This window comes from Cygnus atratus, chromosome 31 (assembly GCF_013377495.2).
Source record: "Cygnus atratus isolate AKBS03 ecotype Queensland, Australia chromosome 31, CAtr_DNAZoo_HiC_assembly, whole genome shotgun sequence".
Classification (NCBI taxonomy): Eukaryota; Metazoa; Chordata; class Aves; order Anseriformes; family Anatidae; genus Cygnus; species Cygnus atratus.
The window spans coordinates 124,273-144,941 of NC_066392.1; the positions used below are offsets into that span (position 1 = coordinate 124,273).

Consider the following 20,669-nt stretch of genomic DNA (forward strand, 5'->3'; position numbering starts at 1 on the left):
TCCAGGTCTCTAAGGAAAGCAGGAGGGAGCTGGTGCAAAGGAGCTGTAACATCCAGCTGCAGACTTCTGTGCCGAAGTCTGGTGGAAGGAAAAGTGATGCAAGCGCCAAAGAGAGAAATGTCAGGGCTTGGGTTGTGAGGAGCAAGGTTCTCTGTGCAGTGTCAGACCTCAAGAGTCTGCTTTTCCTCCCTATGCAGGTCTCCAAAGGAGACACCCTGGATCAATATCAGTTAGAGAATAATGCTCCAAATGGAAATTCAACTAAATGCATCCTTTAAGAAGAGAAAAGATATTTTTCAGGTGCTTCTTGAAATCTTCCTCCTCAACTACACCATGAAAGCTCTCCAATTAGCTGAACAAGTCTTGAAGACTTGAAGAAAATTATGGGAGAGATATGTCTGCTTAGGACATTCTGCATTTTAATGAGTTCCATGGTGTATTTTGGTGCTCAGTCTATGAAGCTCAGGTACTGAGAGGAGAATGATGTAACCGCTTGAGAAGGTAAAGTCAGAAGGAAAAGTTGCAGTGACTTGGAGTATTAATGGGCCCCAGGGAGGGCTGTTACTAACAAAGCCTCCCCAGGGACTTGTTAGGGCAGATAATTGGAGGCCATGATTGCAGACAGGCAAAGCGCTGTGCTGAGAAAAGTCTTGGTTGGTTTTGGTGAAGCAGAAGGGCCAAGGCCTGACCCCAGCCACTGGGAGGGGAGATCCTGCACCCCCACGTCTGGCTCAGGGCTCTTCTTGGGCTCTGTATGATGTGGTGGGCAGTGTGATGCCAGCGAGAAGAACTTCATTATGACACCTCCCCACCCCTGCACAGGGTATCAAGGAAGGAAAGAGGCTCCATTGCAATGACTATATCTCGTCTCCTCAGAAGCTCTAGCCAAAGGGACAAAAACGTCAGGGCTGTTGGGGCCTTCCCTTCTTGCCAGCACCCTCTGCCTTCTCCTCTGCAAGCTTTCCTCTGCTGTCCCACACTTTGCCCTATTTCATTGAAGGTCTGCAGACACCCATCTCTGTTCACCACCTTGCTCTCATCCCGGCATTTCCATCATTTCACCAGTGTCTCATTAACCCTCACCAGCTTTTCCTTGAAACACAAAGCTCGGGTCTGATCTTTGAGTGACCTCTGTAACCACAGCACTGCCCTTTGAGGGACATTTCTTCCTCCTCGTGGCCAGTGCCACCCTTCCAAGGTGCACTTTTTGGCAGTTTTTTTTCTCCTGCTCTTTCCTACTACCAAAGAAAGCTCCATCAGGGTGGAAACCACTCCTGAAGTAGGCATCCCAACCCATCAGGCTCCTTGCGGCCTGTCAGCCAAGCAGACAGAAGTCACCTCACCAGCATCTCCCAAGCCCTGGGCCTGCTGCTGGCCTTGCAGCTTCTTGGCTAGACACAGCCAAGCCTTGTGCCTCGTGCTGTCCAGTGCTGGACTCAAGCAGAAGGCACAGGACAACCCCTATGCGGGCCTTCTTTCTGTCTGGGTCCTCCTGGGGATGGAGGCAGAGGGGATCCCACAGTCAGCGTGCCAAGCAGGGGCCTTCTGCTGGCCTAGCAGGGCCACTGGCAGATGTCAGCCCCAAAGTGCCGATCCCAGGGAGAAGCCAAGGGTGACGTGCCACCTACAGACAGAAGGGACCTCACAGTCCCTTTCCGTGACACGTTCCTGCTGCTGCCCTATCAGCTGCAGAGACAGAAGTGACCTCACAGTCACTGCCACAGTCACATTCCTCCTGCTGGGGCAGGACATCCTGAGGTAGAGCTGACCTCTCTCTAGCCCCCTCGGTACCTGTTTTTCACTTTCTGGATTAGAGATTAAGCAAAGTTTTATTGGGAGTGTTTGGTGTTCTGCTTGTGGTGTCAGGTCTGTGGTTAAGGTAGGGACAAGCTCTGTGGTTTAGGGTTTTGTTTAGGTCTCCCAATAAGTACAGGGTTAAATAGAGCATTTTAATGCTAGTGTTAAGGGAAGGCATTAGGGTTAGCAAGAGAGAAAATGGATTCCTTTCAGAGTGTTGTAGTAGCATTTCGGTTTAGGGATTAAAATTCCTGGTTCAAGTGAGGTAAGGGCCATACGTGACTGTTTTAAGTCAGTGTTACCGCAGCATCTACATTACATGAACCCTCTTAGTCTATGGAATCATAAATTTCTGCTGGCCAAGCTCTTCTTCCCACCCCAAAATCTCACATCTCTCTTGTCCAGGCTGCTCCTGACCTCCCCATATCTTATTGGGATCAGCTTTCTGATGACATTCTTGATCCCAGAGTATCTGTCTCACCTCTGTTGGCTACTCTAGTCTTGAGAAGGAAGTAGCATTGTTGTCAGGAGGGAAAAGGGCACAAAGGTCTTTGGGATCATCCTCCACAATGGTTCCATCAGCTCTGCAGCTCCACAAAACTGAGCTTCCTACCTCCAAGTTCTGTTTCCAGAATGGCTTCTATGGTCCAGGGTTCCTTTTTCCAGGCCCTCACTGCATGGTTTTGTTTCGGATGTGTAGGGATGGGATAAGGAAATCCAAGGCATGGATGGAACTGAGCTTATCAAGTGAAGCAATGAATAACAGGAAGAGATTCTACAGATACATTGCTCAGAAAAGAAAGGCCAAGGAGAGTGTACCCCCTCTGATGGATGAGAAGGGTGAACTGGTAATGACAGCCATGGAGAAGGCTGAGGGACTCAACAACGTCTTCTCCTCAGTCTTCACTGCCAGTCAGGCTTCCCAAGTCTTTCATTTCCCTGAACCCACAGATGGAGGCTGGGGCGCAAAGTCCCACCTGCCTGTAAGTGAAGAGCAGGTTCGAGACCACCTGATGAAAGTAAACATGTACAAGTCTATGGGGCCTGATGACTTGCATCCCAGGGTCCTGAGGGAACTGGCTGATGTAGTTGCCAAGGCTCTCTCCATCATATTTGAGGAGTCCTGGCAGTCAGGGTGAAGTCCCTAGTGACTGGGAAAAGGGAAACATCACTCCCATTTTTGATTAAGGGTAGAAAGGAGGACCCAGGGAACTACAGAACGGTGAACCTCATCTCTGTGCCTGGCAAGACCATGGAAAAGATCCCCTGGAATCAATGTCAAGGCACATGCAAGAGAAAGAGGTGATCCAAGACAGCCAGCATGGCTTCACCAAAGGGTAAATGGTGCCTGACCAATCTGGTGGCTTTCTACAATGGAGTGACCACATCAGACGACAAGGGAAGACCGACCGATGTCATCTACTTGGAATTGTGTTATCACAGTCCGCCATGATATCCTGGTCTCCAAATTCAAGAGATACGCATTTGATGGGTGGACCATCAAATGCGGAGTGGATGGAGTGGATAAGGAGTTGGCTTGAAGGTCACACGCAGAGAGTGATGGTCAAGGGCTCTATGTCCAAGTGGAGGGTGGTGATGAGTGGTGTCCCTCAGGGGTCTATCCTGAGACCAGGTACTGTTTAATATCTTTATCAATGACAGGGACAGTGGGGTCGAGTGCACCCTCAGCAAGTGTGCAGATGACACCAAGCTGAGGGGTGGAGTTGATGCAACAGAGGAAGGGATGCCATCCAAAGGGTCCTGGACAAGCTTGAAATCTGGGCCCACGTGAACCTAATGAGTTTCAACAAGTCCAAGTGCAAGGTGCTGCACCTGGGCCGGGGAAATCCCAGACATGGGGATAGGCTGGGAGAAGAACTCATTGAGAGCAGCCCGTGCAGAGAAGGACTTGGCGGTTCTGCTGCATGAAAAGCTCAACATGAGCCAGCAGTGCACACTGGCAGCCCAGAAGGCCAAGTGCATCCTGGGCTGCATCAAGAGAGAAGTGGCCAGCAGGTGGAGGCAGGTGATTGTCCCCCTCTGCTCTGCCCTTGTGAGGCCCCACTTGGAGTCCTGCGTCCAGGTCTGCAGTCCCCTAGCACAAGAAGGATGTGGGCTGTTAGAGTAGGTCCAAAGGAGGGCCACAAAGATGATCAAGGGGCTGGAGCACCTCTCCTATGAAGAAAGGCTGAGAATGCTGGGGCTGTTCAGCCTACCAGAAGAGAAGGCTCCAGGGTTACCTCATCGCAGCCTTTCAGTACTTGAAGGGGTCTTATAAAGTGGATGGAGAAGGACTCTTTACTCAGGTAGCTAATGATTGGGCAAGGGGAAGTGGTTTTAAATTAAAAGGGGAGACTCAGATTACAGGTCAGAAGGAAATTTTTCACTCAGGATAATGAGGCACTGGAACAGGTTTTCCACAGAGGTATTGGATGCCCCATCCCTGCAGGTCTTCAAGAGCAAGTTAGATGAAGTCCTGAGCAACCATTATCTACTGGGAGGTGTCACTGCCTTTGGTAGGGGGGTTGGAACTAGATGATCTTCGAGGTCCTTTCCAGCCCAGGCCATTCTGTGATTCCATGACTCTATGACTGGTTAAAAATAATTTTAAAACTTGGTGTGCAGGAGGACAAGAATAACATTATTTCTATCAATATTAAATGTTGTTAAAATATTAATAAAAATATACTTAAAGAAATCATTCTCTCAGTTTCCCAAATAACCAGGTAGTCCTGTTAGGATTATTTCTAATATTACACTTTGATAATAAGTATAATGACAAAAATGATATGATGATAATCACAGTAATGAAGTCATTACTGATGATGAAGAAGCATGTATAGAAATATTTTCCTCACTGCATCCCTGAGCTCCTGGTTCCTCATGCTGTAGATGAGGGGGTTCAGCTGCTGGAGGCACCACCGAGTACAGAACTGTCACCACCAGGTCCCTTGATGGGGAAGAGATGGAGGGGGGCTTCAGGTAGGCAAACAAGTCAGTGTTAACAGTCATAGAGACCACTGCCAGGTGAGGGAGGCACGTGGAAAAGGCTTTGTGCCGGCCCTGAGAAGAGGGCATCCTCAGCACCACCCTGAGGATCTGAATATAGGAGAAAACAATGAAAACAAATCAAACAAGTAATAAAGAAACACTAAACACAAGGACGTGAGCTTCCATGAGGAAGGCATCTGAGCAGGAGAGCTTGAGGATCTGGGGGATTTCACAGAAGAACTGGTCCACAGCATTGCCTTGGCAGAGGGGCAGGGAAAATGTAGTGGCTGTGTGCAGGACAGCATTGAGAAAGCCACTGCCCCAGGCAGCTGCTGCCATCTGGGCACAAGCTCTGCTGCCCAGAAGGAGGAGGGCCTGGGCACCACGAGAGATGCCATACGAGAGTGGTGCTGCTCACCACGAACCAGGCCAGCTTCCTACAGAGCTGCCTTACGAGGAGCATGGCCATCAAAAAGATCTGACTTAACTTACTTAGCTCAGATTCAGTGAGCTACAACATGGACAAGGGTCTAGAGCCAGCAGAAAAAGAGATACAAGTCTGGGAGATGCTAGGATACCCTGGTACGGAGAGGACCAAGGACATTGGCAAGGCTGTAAGTCCCAACAGGACCCAGGTCTTTGTGTCCATGGCTCTGGCTGTTGTCTCTGTCCACTGAGGCCTAGGAGGAGACAGCTTATCGGTAAAGCACCAGGGCCTCATTGCCTCCTCGCCCCCACCCATGAACCAGGCAGGGCTCGGACCATTCTCCTGCACTTGGCCATGCACATCCCCATCTCCTCCTGCCCCGGGAAGAGCCCTGAGCACTGTGTGAAGGGAAAGGATCTCCCTTCCTTGGTGCCAGGGGTCAAGGACTGGCCCTTGTGCTTGATGACACACACCCAGTTTTCCTACACATCAGTGTTACCTTCACATTACCCTTTGTCTCCTTGCCCTCAGTGCCTCCAATGCTCTGTTCTAACGAGCTCCAAGGGAGGCTGTGTCAGTGCTGGCCCTCAGGGGGACACTGCAGGAAACTTGCCTCTGACTTGGACTTCTGGAGAGATGTCTTCAATTGTCTCTCAGTGCCTGAGGTTCGTGGGCTCCTCCCCAAAGCCCCCCGAGGGGGGATTGCAATGCCTTGGTCTGGGCGTCTGGTGCTGAGCTGGGCCGGGCTCCTGGGACAGAGAGAGCTCCTGGCAAGAGGGCCGTGGTGCAGAGAGACAGCTCTGCCCAGGAGCAGCTCCTCTGCACAGCGCAGCAGGGCTGGGGACTCTGACCGCAGCTGGCACGGGGAGAGGAGAGAAGGAGAGAGGGCTTGGAGGCAGTTAGGCAGTGGGAGGATGCTGAGAGCTGCCTGCAGGAGAAATCTGCACAGTCCCTTGACAAGGGAAGTCTCTGGCTGCAGGGCCATGCAGCTGCACGTCCTGGAAGGGCTCTCCTGCTGGGTCTTGTTTCTGGGAGGGCAGTGGGCAATGCAGTAGGCTTTGAGAGTCCTGCTGGGTTGCACTGCGATGTGAAGAAGTCTGGCAGAAGCCTCTCGGAGTGTCATAACCCAGCTGCCCCTGGTCAGCCAAGACTGGAGTGGCCAAGCCTCCTTCCGACACTGCAGGGGATGCAGACTGGATATTGGGACACCCCAGCTTGCAAATACCCAGCTCTGTCTATGCTGGATCCTCTTGGTCTGCAGGCTGCTCTCCAGCAGGATGCAGCTCTCTCGTGGCATCCTTGTGTTATCCAGGTGCCCCAAGGAGGAGACACCTCCATGCTAAGGCCATGTCCATGCTGCTGGATGGCTGTCTGTGGGCAGCTGGAGTGAGGCCTCTGCAGCCCTGAATAGGAGGAAAGAGCTGAGATCTTGCTCACAACCCTCAGACAAGATGAGGATTCTGCCCAGCTGCACTTGGACTGGGGCTTCTCTGCTCTCAGCTGTCTCCAGTTTCTTCTCAGGGAAACACCTGAGCAGGACGGTCCTGCAGCTCACAGAGGGGTGACACAGGGCAGCTGAGAACAGGAGTGTTCAGCAGTGGCATCTGCAGCTCTGTTCTGCATTGGGGTGCATTGTTTGAAACAGCACTGCAAATTTCATTGACCTGATAAGTGGACTTGAACTTGAGTTTCCGCCATGTTCCTGCCTTCCCTCCTGCTGCACAGCAGGAAGGACTCCTCTGGAGCCCACAGCAGCCCCTGCCTCTAGTGCCACTCTCAGCCAGCACCAGCCGCAGCTCAAGCAGGAGAGCTGCAGAAAGGTTGTCCTGCAAAGAGACAGGCTCAGGCTGGGGGGTGCTCCAAAACTGGCAATAGGTTTTCCTCAGAGAAGCCTCTTCTAACTTTTTTCTGCCTTATCCTCTCCAACAGACAGCTGTGTCCAAAGTCAGGAAATGCCCAACAGCAGCTCTGTGAGCGAGTTCCTCCTGCTGGCATTCGCAGACACGCGGGAGCTGCAGCTCCTGCACTTCGCGCTCTTCCTGGGCATCTACCTGGCTGCCCTCCTGGGCAACGGCCTCATCCTCACCGCCGTAGCCTGCCACCACCTGCCTCCACACCCCCATGTACTTCTTCCTCCTCAACCTCGCACCTCCTCGACCTGGGCTGCATCTCCACCACTCTCCCCAAAGCTATAGCCAATGCCCTCTGCGATAATAGGGTCATCTCCTATGAAGTATGTGCTGCCCAACTCTTTTTTGTTGCTTTCTTGGTTGGAGCAGAGTATTCCCTTCTCACTGTCATGGCCTACGACCGCTACGCTGCCATCTGCAAGCCCCTGCACTACGGGAGCCTCGTGGGCAGCAGAGCTTGTGGCCAGATGGCAGCAGCTGCCTGGGGCAGTGGCTTTCTCAATGCTGTCCTGCACACGGCCACTACATTTTCCCTGCCCCTCTGCCAAGGCAATGCTGTGGACCAGTTCTTCTGTGAAATCCCCCAGATCCTCAAGCTCTCCTGCTCAGATGCCTACCTCAGGGAAGTTGGGGCACTTGTGTTTAGTGTTTCTTTAGCCTTTGGCTGTTTTGTTTTCATTGTTTTCTCCTATATTCAGATCTTCAGGGCATGTGCTGAGGACGCCCTCTTCTCAGGGCCGGCACAAAGCCTTTTCCACGTGCCTCCCTCACCTGGCCGTGGTCTTCCTGTTTTTCAGCACTGCCATATTTGCCTACCTAAAGCCCCCCTCCATCTCCTCTCCCATCATTGGATCTTATTGTCGCAGTTCTCTACTCAGTTGTTCCTTCATCAGTGAACCCCCTCATCTACAGCATGAGGAACCAGGAGCTCAGGGATGCACTAAGGAAACTCTATGGATACATGCTTCTTCGGAATCAATAATGACTTTGATTTCCCTGATTATTTCAGACACCGTGAGGAGAATTTTTTGTTATTATATTTCTTTATAAATATTTTCTCCAAGTTGTTCTGACTTAAATAATGTTAACCTTAACCTGTAACGTTACATTTTTTTGATTTACAGTGACCCAATCATCAAATCTACTAAAGAAGCAGGCTTACCATGTAGATAAACACAATAAAAAAACCATGCGAACTACATTGGTCTCAGCTGCTGTCTCCTCCTATCTCCTCTGGAGCTAGGGGAGCAGCCCCAGCACGCAGGAAGGGCTCAGGGCCCCTGCTGCTTCCCTGGAGCCATGGCCATGGCCAGCAGCAGGACGTGGCCTTTTCACTGCTGCTCTCTTTTTGGTTCCTCATTGTTTTCTTGTGCTCTTGTATCTGTGTTAGTCTTGAGGTCTCATGTACCTTGGTGACAGTCCTGTTGTCTCTGCAGTGGCATCCCTGTGGCTGCAGGCAGCAGCAGGCACTGTGCAGCCCTGGGTCACAGCTGGCCTCCCTGCTAGCACCACAGTAACAAGAGGGGTTGCTCAGGGCAAAGCCAGAAGCCTGGGCACCTCTTCCAAATGTGCTATCAGGAATAGAGCCAAGGGGTTGCTCCCTGCTCTTCTGTTTTATGGGGTTCTTCATGGAGCGAAGGACACAGGCTGAAAGTCCCAGGGTGGTCTGTGAGGGACCAAGGACTGGGCCAAGAACTCCCTTTGTCGTGGCATTTACCAAGCAGACGACAACTGGTCTTGGACTCATCTGCATGGGACTGCGCCCCCTGCAGTGGGTCTGATGGCAGATTCCAGCCTGGAGAGGAATCTGGAGCTGGCAGGAGATGTCAGGGGATCTGCAGGGACAATGTGCTCAGTGGGTAGTGATTAGGAGCTCTTAAAATGAGTGACCATCCAAGGAAGACTCTTTTAGGGGGAAAAGCGAATCTGAGGTGTCCAGGGGCTAAGGAGGGCTCTGCAACGCCAGGGGAGGCCGTGAAGAGCCAGCAGGTGAAGGCCCATAAGACTGCAGAGTAATTGTGGAGACCTTTTTTAAAGCCTTGATGAAGATGCAATACTTCATCATCTCTGCAGCCTGCCCCCGAGAAATTTCTACCCTCTCTTGGAAAGATGACCCCATTATTTATTGCTGAGCACCACGTTACTGAGTTCCGCCTGGAAGGCAGGGCTAGGCAGTGGGGATGGCCAGGAGGAAGACTTGTGTGAAGGCTATGAAAAACATGGAAATTCAGGGCTTTAGCAGATCCTTAAAGTCCTGCCTGCGTCCCCAAATGGAAAGCAATGTATGTCTGTGGGTGGAGGAGGAGGAGACGAGTCCCAGGACAGGGGCAGGGCTGAAGGGCCCTGCGCGAAGCTGGTATGATGGAGAAGTGTCCACCTTGCGTGTGTGCCTCAGCCTGGCAGAAGAGGCCTGCCCGCGGTGCGGGATGGCTGGGCTGTGCTCAGCCATGCCCCAGGAGCTGACCTTGCTCTCTTCCTCCCCGCCACTCCCCACACGGGGCAGGCCCTCAGGAAACACCCCTGAGCCTGGAGATGCACCAACCTGCTGCGGCAAGGTGCCACTACTGCAGGGGAAGAGGGGAGGGTTGGAGAGACGCGTGGGGCCTGCGGGCAAGAGTGGTGTGGCCTGGGGAAGTGAGGGTCTGGGAAAAGTTACCCTGGATCCATAGGAAGCCATTCTGGAAAGAAAACTTGTGGGCAGGAACAGCACATTTCTGGAGGTGCAGAGCTGCTGGGCACATTGTGCAGGGTGCTCTGATGGACTTTTGTGTCCTTTTCCGTCGTGTCTTAAGTGCCACTTTTCTCAGAAATAGAGTAGCCAACAGAGGTGTGATGGATACGCTGAGATCATGAAAGCCATCATCAACATGCCCCTAAGAAGATGACTGATATGGGCAGGTCAGGAGAAACCCAGGACAGGAGAAATGTGAGATTTGGAGGAGGGAACCGGGGCTTGGCCAGCAGAAATTAAGGATTTTGTAGAGGTAAGAAGGTTCAGGTTTTTGCTGATGCTGTTGTAACTGTGACTTAAAATAGTCACCTGAGGCCCTTCACCGGCTTCAACCAGTAAACTTAATCCCTAAATTTAAATGCTACTCCACACCCTGACAGGAATCCACTGCTCTTATGCCTGAGCTCAAAGTATGTACTGAAGCCAAAACTATGCCCATAGCCTCTTTCCCTTACCATTACTGCTTACCTTGATCCCTACCCTTAACACTAGATTTAAATGCTTTATTTGACCCTAGACTTCTTGGCAGACCTAAACAAAACCCTAAACCACAAAGCTTGGTCGTACCCTAACCACAGACCTTGACACCATAAGCAGAACACCAAACCTGCCCATGAAATAATTGATTAAATTGTAACCCAAAAAGTGAGCCCAGGTCCCTAATCAAAACCTGAACACCGAACAGAGGAAGCACTTGTTCCTGTGCATTAACCTCCTCACCTTCAGACACTTTTTAACCCTTAACTTAAGGTGGTTGGCCCCTTGGGGCAGGGCAGGAACCGTGAGGTTGCCGTGCAGACACATGGCACTCAGAGATGAGCTGTGAGGGGCCAAGGATCTGATCAGCTTGTGGGCCACAAGGAGGAGATGGGTGGGAATGCTCTGATGAGCTCAGCTCTGCCTCAGGATGTCCTGCCCCAGCAGGAGGAATGTGACTGTGGCAGTGACTGTGAGGTCACTTCTGTCTCTGCAGCTGATAGGGCAGCAGCAGGAACGTGTCACGGAAAGGGACTGTGAGGTCCCTTCTGTCTGTAGGTGGCACGTCACCCTTGGCTTCTCCTTGGGATCGGCACTTTGGGGCTGACATCTGCCAGTGGCCCTGGTAGGCCAGCAGAAGGCCCCTGCTTGGCACGCTGACTGTGGGATCCCCTCTGCCTCCATCCCCAGGAGGACCCAGACAGAAAGAAGGCCCGCATAGGGGTTGTCCTGTGCCTTCTGCTTGAGTCCAGCACTGGACAGCACGAGGCACAAGGCTTGGCTGTGTCTAGCCAAGAAGCTGCAAGGCCAGCAGCAGGCCCAGGGCTTGGGAGATGCTGGTGAGGTGACTTGTGTCTGCTTGGCTGACAGGCCGCAAGGAGCCTGATGGGTTGGGATGCCTACTTCAGGAGTGGTTTCCACCCTGATGGAGCTTTCTTTGGTAGTAGGAAAGAGCAGGAGAGAAAAAACTGCCACAAAGTGCACCTTGGAAGGGTGGCACTGGCCACGAGGAGGAAAAAATGTCCCTCAAAGGGTCGTGCTGTGGTGCCAGAGGTCACCAAAAGAGAGTCTATGATCACACCCATGGCTTTGTGTTTCAAGGAACAGCTGATGAGGGTTGAGGAGACATGGGTGAGATGATGGAAAGTCCTGGATGAGAGCAAGGTGGTGAACAGAGATGGGTGTCTGCAGAACACTATAAGGAAATAGGGCAAAGTGTGGGACAGCATAGGAAAGCCTGCAGAGGAGAAGGCAGAGGGTGCTGGCAAGAAGGGAAGGCCCCAACAGCCCTGACGTTTTTGTCCCTTTGCCTAGAGCTTCTGAGGAGACGAGACATAGTCATTGCAAAGGGGCCTCACTGCTTCCTTGATACCCTGTGCAGGGGTGGGGAGGTGTCAGAATGAAGTTCTTCTCATGGCATCACACTGTCCAACACATCATACAGACCCCAAGAAGAGCCCTGAGCCAGACGTGGGGGTGCAGGATCTCCCCTCCCAGTGGCTGGGGTCAGGCCTTGGCCCTTCTGCTTCACCAAAACCAACCAAGACTTTTCTCAGCACAGCGCTTTGCCTGTCTGCAATCATGGCCTCCAATTATCTGCCCTAACAAGTCCCTGGGGAGGCTTTGTTAGTAACAGCCCTCCCTGGGGCCCATTAATACTCCAAGTCACTTCAACTTTTCCTTCTGACTTTACTTTCTCAAGCACTTGCATCATTCTCCTCTCACTACTCAAGTTTCACGGACTCAGCACTAAAATACACCACAGAACACAGTAAAACAGAGAATCTCCTAAGGAGCCATATCTCTCCCACAGTTTTCTTCAAGTCTTCAAGACTTGTGCAGCTAATTGGAGAGCTTTCATGGTGTAGTTAAGGAGGAGGATTTCAAAGAGCATCTAATAGAAATCTTTCCTCCTTTTAAAGGCTGAATATTGTTGTATTTCACTTTAGAGCATCATTTTCCTATAGATATTCATCTCGGGTTACTCCTTTGAAGCCCTGTATAGGCAGGAAGAGCAGGGTTATTCCTATTTAAAAACAAACAGCAGGAAATCATGCTGTAATTTTCAAAAAAAAAAGAAAAAAGTTCCTAAATTTTTGCCTCCAGTGATGTTTACCTTCCCAAAACGATGACTGTACATGATGTATTTTACACTGATTAATAGGAAATTTAAAATAAATGTGTGAACATTAATCCGCATCATACTAATTCAATGATAAACGATGAGTTTCTTGCTAAGGAAACCATTAGACAGACTGCTGAGAGATGAGCGAGCTGGAACTCACTGAAACCCAAAGCAGCAACTGGGTTGGTGAGAGCGGTCTGAATGATCAAAGAGTAAGGGGAGGGCAAGCCAGGAGAACCATGGGAAGTGCATGGGTCCAGACAGGCAGCTGGAAAGGGGACATTCAGCATGTTCTGTGTAATCAAGTCAGGTTTTGTGCCTCGAAGATGAGGGAGCACACCATGATAGACAAAGCGATGACAATGCAAGTACAGGTGAACACCAGTATTCCTTCTCCTGCCATGAATATACATCCTGAAAATTCTCATTTCCTCATGATAGAAATTATCATTCACGTGAGACATTTAACGGAAGGGATTGAATCATTTGAGCTGATGAGTAGTTGCTTTATTAATTAAGTACTAAAAAAATTACTGGGTATTGAGGCAGAGCTTTGCTGTCTGACCATAAGCATAACCAGGGAAAACCTCCTGTGGACCCAGTTGTGTTTGAGGCACTTCCCTGGACCGGCAGATGTCAGAAAAGACCTGCAGGAGACCGGAGCCCTTTGGTAAAAGCAGGTGGAGCCAGATGGAGTTCCCAGGGCACCTCCACTGCCAGCAGTGGTCTTTGTCCCTGTAACTGCAGCCCAGCCTAGCACAGGAAACCCCTTCAAAGACAACACCCTAGTTCAGTGGGTTCCTGAGATTGACCTAGATTTGAAACGGCCATTGGAAACCCATAATACTTTCCCGTATTCCTGCTAGACACTTGAACATGCATTTACCTTCCTGGGTCATCTTTAGCAAACTCAGGCTGAAAAACTCAAGTATAGCACGCTTCAAATGGCTGAGCCAGAACCCATCAGCTTGCCCCACTTTGGAAATGGTCCCTGTCCAACTAAGATTTTGAAAGTGAAAATGTGAAATGACCCGTCAGGTCAATGCGCAGAGTAAGGGAAAGTCACACATATTGTGCTGGAGTAGCAGAAGGCAAAAAGCACTGCATTGTGCCTCAGAGTAATCAAGGAGACCTAATCCAGTTCATCTGTGAGATAAAGCAGAGTGAAGGACGTTGAGTTGTGTCCTAACATGAAGAAGGATGTACATCACTGGTGAAGGAACTGTCTTTTTGTGCCATCACCAATGCAAATTACACAAGAACTACGTCAAATAAAGGTAACAAGCCCCACCCTGGCTCTGTCACCCCACAGGGCAGGGGAGAGGGAGCTGACAGCCAAGGGATGCAATTCTGTGCAGGAGGTGGGGCCCAGCAGAGACAAGGAGCCAAGGCAGTGGGGTGGGGGAGGCCAGGAGAAGCAGCCCAAGGGGTCGTGCTTCTTGTGAGGACATGTTTGTGCCAGCAGCCTGAGTGGGCAGCAGCTGTGCGCAGGTGAGGGGAGGCCAGGAAGCGCACGCCAAGAGCGCTCCTGCCAGCAGAGACAAGGCCTGGGGCCGAGGGCAAGGGGAGGGGCAGGCCCAGGGCAGGGGGCTGCAAGGGCCATGCTGAGCTCCCTGCCCCTGCAGCAGCCGCACTGGCCCTCAGCAGACGTGCTGGCCTGCAGGCACGGGGAGGTGCTGGTGTGCATCAGAGAGCAGCAAGGAGGGCGCTGGAGAGTGCCGGGGCGAGGCGTGTGGCAGAGCCCCATGCAGGGACTGGCTGGGGGTCCCCTCTGCTGCAGCCACCACAAGCAGCGTGGCAGGAGGAGGGCAAGCAGGGATTGTGGCCACGGGGCAGAGCCTGGGTCTGGATGCTCCGTTAGTGCCGTGCAGGTCCTGGCAGGCTGCAGTGAGGGGACGAATGCCCCGGGCCCCCTTCCTGCTCTGCCCAGGCCAGCAAGGGCCCAGAGCGGCCTCCTGTCCCCTGCCCCTGCAGCTCTGGGCTCCCTTCCCCAGCCCTGGCTCTGCAGCACCAAGCCCTGCTGGGAGCCCTTCCCTGCATGCTGCCACCGCTCCCCTGACGCTGCTGGTGCCCTCTGCCGGGCACTGCCCAGCCCAGCCCAGCCCCTGCCCACCTCTCTCCACCTCCCGGACCTCTCCCCAGCCCAGCAGCCCAGGCTGGGCTGGCCCCAGGGCAGTGCCCACCGCAGGCTGCTGCAGGGCTCTGGAAACGGCCACCACAGCCCCAGCCCCTCGCAAGGCACCGCAGCTGCTGGGACAAAGGCGGCTCTGGGCGTCCCCAGCAGCCCCCGGGCTGGGGCCAGCCACGGCTCAGGAGATGGAGGGCCATGAAGCTGCAGAAGCCCTGGTCTCCTGCCTGGGAGATCCCCAGCCCAGAGTGCCTGTGCCCCGCAGGGCCATCCCCGCTCCCCAGGCCAGCACAAGAGGCCTGGCCCAGGCACAGAGCACCTCCAGATTCCGGTCCGTGAAGCTCCACATTGCCCCACTGAGCAGTGATGGGCAGCCCCAAGGGCCACCACGGCTGTTCCTAAATGTGACAGCAGGGCTTTTGGCCCTGAGCCCCTTCTCCGTTCAGAGAATGAGATGGGATCTGAGAGCTTTGAATATCTCATGGCTTCGTTATTGTCTTTATCTACACACGAAGTTTGGTTCTTAAAGTACAGTAGATGACTGGGTAAAAATTAACAGGTAGCAAGGATGAGAAGAAATTTCCTTAAATTAAAATAATATTATCACACATTTTAAAAAATAAGACTTAACAATTTCAGAAAACATTTTGTGAGAAATTCTCTCAGTACTGTTAGAATGGTGAGCATATTATTGATGCTTCAGAAGTATCTACGAAAGTAATTTCCTTAGTGCATTTCTCAGTTCCTGGTTCCTCATGCTGTAGATGAGGGGGTTCACTGCTGGAGGCAGCACCTGAGTACAAAAATGCAAACACCAGGTCCAGGGATGGGGAAGAGATGGAGGGGGGCTTCAGGTAGGCAAACATGGCAGTGCTGACAAACAGGGAGACTACGGCTAGGTGAGGGAGGCACGTGGAGAAGGCTTTGTGCCTTCCCTGCTCAGAGGGCATCCTCAGCACGGCTCTGAGGATCTGCACATAGGACAGCGCAATGTAAAGAAAACAAAGAAATACTAAGGAAAGAGTAAAGAAAAGTGCCCCAACTTCCCTGAGGTAGGCATCTGAGCAGGAGAGCTTGAGGATCTGGGGGATTTCACAGAAGAACTGGTCCACAGCATTGCCTTGGCAGAGGGGCAGGGAAAATGTCGTGGCCGTGTGCAGGACAGCATTGAGAAAGCCACTGCCCCAGGCAGCTGCTGCCATCTGGCCACAAGCTCTGCTGCCCATGAGGCTCCCGTAGTGCAGGGGCTTGCAGATGGCAGCGTAGCGGTCATAGGCCATGATGGTGAGAAATAGAATACTCTGCTCCAACCTAAGAAGACAGAAATAGAAGACCTGTGCAGTACACCCTTGATAGGAGATGGCCCTGGTGTCCCAGAAAACACTGGCCATGGCTTTGGGCAGAGTGGTGGAGATGCAGCCCAGGTCGATGAGGGCGAGGTTGAGGAGGAAGAAGTACATGGGGGTGTGGAGGCAGGTGGTCACAGGCTACGGCGGTGAGGATGAGGCCGTTGCCCAGGAGGGCAGCCAGGTAGATGCCCAGGAAGAGCGCGAAGTGCAGGAGCTGCAGCTCGCGCGTGTCTGCGAATGGCAGCAGGAGGAACTCGCTCACAGAGCTGATGTTGGGCATTTGCTGCCCTTCATCAAGGGCACTACAGAGAAGAAAAATACAGACTGTTAGGGGAAATTTCCCTGTGAAATACTCATTTCTTTTCTCATTAAAGCCTTCACAATGTCTTTCTTTCATTGTTACCTTTGTGTCTCTCCCTGGTTGTAGCCCTGCTTTATGCTTGCTGAGTGTCCTGTACTCAGCAGCCACCTCTGCCCATCAGCCCCCAACGGGCCACCTCTGCTCCACTGCAGTGGTAAATGTTGTTGCTGTGGTGGCAAACCTCAGCCAGAGGTCACGTCCAGGAGGGCTGCTCTGTCCATCCCCTGGTGCGCAGCTGCTGGCTGCTTGCAGCACTCAGCTGGGGGATGGCTGCACTCAGAGGTTGTGCTAAAAAATTACATCTCCTTGTCTGCAGGTCCTAAAGAACAGCACAGAAAAACCCTGGTGCCATCTGTAAGTAGAGAGAAGGGAGGGGATATTCTGAGGTTCATCACTAACCTGCTTAGGTCTCAGGTCAATGCAGTAGAAGCTCAGTCACCTGTGCAAATCCAACCACTCAGTTAACACAGAGTCTGCCCCAGAATCAGAGCAGGAAAAGCAGGCAGAGACCTGCAGAAAGTGCCTTGTCTTTGCAGGCAGCCCCTGCCCTCCCCTTCCTCTGACCAAGGCTGCCCTGCAGCACCTTCTCCTCTGCACCGCAAAAGCCACGAGAGACATCCTGGCAGCTCCTGGCCAGGCAGAGATGTCCCGGACCCAGGAGCCCCTTCCAGGAACCTCCCCTGCACTGTCCTGCAGCCAGAGACTTACCGAGGGCAGGGCTGTGAAGGTTTCTCCTGCACTGAGCTCTCGTCTGCCCGCACCCTCCAGGCTGCCTGGAATCCCTTTCTGCCTGGGTGCGTGCGGTCAGAGCCCCCAGCCCTGCTGCGCTGTGCAGAGGAGCTGCTCCTGGGCAGAGCTGTCTCTCTGCACCACGGGCCCTCTTGCCAGGAGCTCTCTCTGTCCCAGGAGCCCGGCCCAGCTCAGCACCAGACGCCCAGACCAAGGCATTGCAATCCCCCCTCGGGGGGCTTTGGGGAGGAGTCCACGAACCTCAGGCACTGAGAGACAATTGAGGAAATCTCTCAAGAAGTCCAAGTCAGAGGCAAGTTCCCTGCAGTGTCCCCCTGAGGGCCAGCACTGACACAGCCTCCCTTGGAGCTCGTTAGAGCAGAGCATTGCAGGCAGTGAGGACAAGGAGACAAAGGCAGTGTGAAGGTGACAGTGACGTGTAGACAAAGTGTATTTGTTTCACTAAGAACAAGGGCCCAGAGAATAGGAAATGATTTACAATTTGAAAAGACAGAAAAGGAAGTGAAAATAGTAGTAATAACAATAATAACTTTAACAATAATAATATTAATATGTACAAAGCAAGTGATGCACCACGCAATTGCTGAGGAGCCCCTCACCGATGCTCAACCTGTCCCTGAGCGTTGGTCCCCCTGACCCTGGCCAGCCTGCATCAGGATCTCTTGTGCACGTCCCTTGACCTTGACTTCTTTTACTGCAAAAATCAGCTTTCAGAGGAATTTGGAGTATTTTCTTCCCTTTCTCAAACACTTCCTCTGCTCTGTCACCCCACACAACGATGCCATCGACGTACTGCAGGTGTTCAGGAGCTTCCTCCTCTTCCAGGGCAGTCTGGATCAGCCCATGGCAAATGGTAGGGCTGAGTTTCCTGCCCTGGGGCAGTCGATTCCAGGTTGAAAGCAAGCTGTGGCCTTCAATCTGCTGGCAAACGGATGGAGAAAAATGCATTAGCGATATCAGTTGTGGCAAAACGCTTGGGTGCCTTTGATCCCAGTTTCTACGGAAGCTCTACCGTGTCCGGCATGGCAGCACTCAGCACTGCATGACTTCATTCAGGCCACGACAATCCTCTGTCAGCGGACTCGGTTGGTGCTATGCTGACTCAGGTGCACGGCTGTGGCAGTGATTGGCACCAGCTGTCCTTCAGCCCTCATCAACCCCACAACAGAAGGGTCCTGTGAGAGACCAAGGCAAGGTAGACAAGAGCATCATGTCCTCCGTCTCCAAAGCAGCTGTGCCACAAGCCCACCGATACCCTTTTGGGTCCTTGAAATATCTATCCTCTCCTGAAGCAGTCTCTTCCAAGGATGCACAGAGTCCTAACTCCTGGGAGGGGCCCCGTTTCTCCCAGCACCAGAGCAGCATAGGGATAGGGATCGCGTGATTACTGATGCTCTTAGGACCTCTTCCTCTTCGTTCTCCTACCCACGTGATGGCCCAGCTTTTCTGAAGCCTGCCTCATCTTCTTTCTCCTCCTTTCTTGGCTAGGTAGGAGATTCTTTCCTTTCTTAAAAAACAAATGACCTTCACATCCATTGTTTTTTATTGCATATAGGAGCAACTGATACAGACAAAGATTGGTTTTCTGGCCCAGACACAGGGCCCATAAAAGGAGCTGGAGTCGCTGCAGGGCATTTTGCAGATGCTGTAGTGGCTGCAGGGTCTGTCAGAGGGGTTGGAGTGGCTGCAGGGCTTGTCACAGAGGTTGGAGGGGCATTGATTGTGGCTCTGTAAGCATAGGCCAAGAGCCAGCACACTGCAGTGGTATGTGTCTCTTTGGAAATGCCAGGGTGATAACACCACTTTTTCAAGCATTTCACAGTTTTTTAGGATTCTGCACTTGTTCTGGGGTGAAGTTCCAAAGCACTGGAGGTGCCCCCTGCTCTAGGTGCCTGCCCAGATCCTCTCACACTCCCTGCCACTCCTAACTATCTTGCCCCCGACAGATCTCTGGATGGCATGCTTAAGTAGTTCTCTAAACTTATACAAAACCTGAATCACATTCAGGAGACCTTAAAAGAGGAACATGCTGGTTTGACCATCCCAAGGATATTCAAAGCTTTGAAGAGCTAGTGTAATTAGCCTGGAGGAGAAGGGGGAGGTGAAGGAGAAAGGGAGAGTGAAGAAGTGGGGAAAGGCCTCCCCCACTGTCCATACCAATTCCACCCCCCCACCTCCTGCCCCACCCCACATAGATTTACCCCCCGAGGAGAAAAGGCAAAAAGTGTAAAAGAGTGTAATTATTAAGTTTCTACAAGATGAAGAGATGGTTCCTGAGGTACAGAGGTGGCAATAATTTTATCCTGTCAGAAGTCAGTGTTATCCAATAGAGCAAAAGATTAACCTTAAACCTGCCCCCAGAATTGATGAACAGCATGACATGGAAGACAGACAGTTAGCAATGTGCTATACAACACAATTCCGAAAACAAGCGCAACAGACCCCAGATCAAAAAGATCGACATTGTGACCAGCAACCGTTAAACTGATCTAATGCTTAGAACAACTTACTTTTAAAACGCTCTGGTCAGATCTGTCATCTCAACCTTTGTGCTCCACGCTAGGCACCAAGAAGACTTGCTGTGGTTTGACCCGGCAGGCAGCTCAGCACTACAAATCTGTTCATCCACTGGGATGGAGGAGAGAACTGGGAAGGGAAAAAAAAGAAAAAAAAAACAGTTTATAGGTTGATACAAAAACAGATTCATAAGACACAAAGGAAATAATAAGAATAATAATAACAAGAACAACATAATACTAATAGAATATATTTTATTATTATTATTATAGACACAAACAGACTAAGGAGATGACCTTTTTGTGTGCATATCAAAAGACAGAAAAGACAGGTGGTGGTGATTAATTGGAAAGTGTTGGACCGGAGCACGACAGACATGGTATGGAATAAGCGGTGAATACTGTCCTAGTTTTTGCTGCAAAAGAGTAAATTTTTCTTCCTAGTAGCTGGTATGGTGCTGTGTTTCATATTTACAGAATTACAGAACAGTTTGGGTATGAAAGGACCTTAAAGATCACAGAATTCCAACTCCCCTGCCCTGGGCAGGGACACCTTCCACTAGACCAGGTTGCTCAAAGCCCCATCCAACCTGGCCTTGAACACCTCCAGGGATGGGGCATCCACAACTTCTCTGGGCAGCCTGTTCCTCACCACCCTCTGAGTAAAGGACTTCTTTCTAATGTCTGATCTGAATCTACCCTCTTTCAGTTTAAACCATTACCCCTAGTCCTATCGCTACTCTCTTTGATGAAGAGTCCCTCCCCAGCTTTCCTGTAGGCCCCTTTAGGTACTGGAAGGCCACTGTAAGGTCTCCCCGGAGCCTTCTCTTCTCCAGGCTGAACAACCCCAACTCCCTCAGCCTGTCTTCAGAGGAGAGGTGCTCCAGCCCCTTGATCATCCTCGTGGCCCTCCTCTGGACTCATTCTAAAAGATCCATGTCCTTCTTGTGCTGGGGGCTCCAGACCTGAACGCAGTACTCAAGGTGTGGCCTCACCAGGGCCAAGTACAGAGGCACAATCACTTCCCTGTTCCTGCTGACCACAGTACTCCTGGTACAAGCCTGGATGCTGTTGGCCTTCTTAACCACCTGAGCACACTGCTGGCTC

General features: G+C 51.8%; 1 protein-coding gene across 1 annotated transcript; it reads right to left on the minus strand.

The window, feature by feature from the left end:
* Nucleotides 1-5,357: 5,357 nt before the first annotated feature.
* On the minus strand, nucleotides 5,358-18,070 carry LOC126913604 (olfactory receptor 14J1-like). The gene is made up of 4 exons (XM_050716029.1): nucleotides 18,059-18,070; nucleotides 17,819-17,964; nucleotides 15,378-15,897; nucleotides 5,358-5,468 (listed from the first exon to the last, which is right to left on the minus strand). Exons 1-4 carry the CDS (start codon nucleotides 18,068-18,070, stop codon nucleotides 5,358-5,360), a joined length of 789 nt encoding a protein of 262 aa, XP_050571986.1.
* Between the last annotated feature and the right edge of the window lie 2,599 nt (nucleotides 18,071-20,669).

Excerpts from the sequence above, each read along its gene's own strand:
- LOC126913604 (XM_050716029.1), bottom strand. Across the intron at positions 15,898-17,818 it reads TACGTCGATGGCATCGTTGT|GTTGGAGCAGAGTATTCTAT; the intron begins GTGGGGTGACAG and ends CTGTCTTCTTAG. Across the intron at positions 5,469-15,377 it reads TTGCATTTTTGTACTCAGGT|GCCTCAGTGGACAGAGACAA; the intron begins GCTGCCTCCAGC and ends GTCTCCTCCTAG.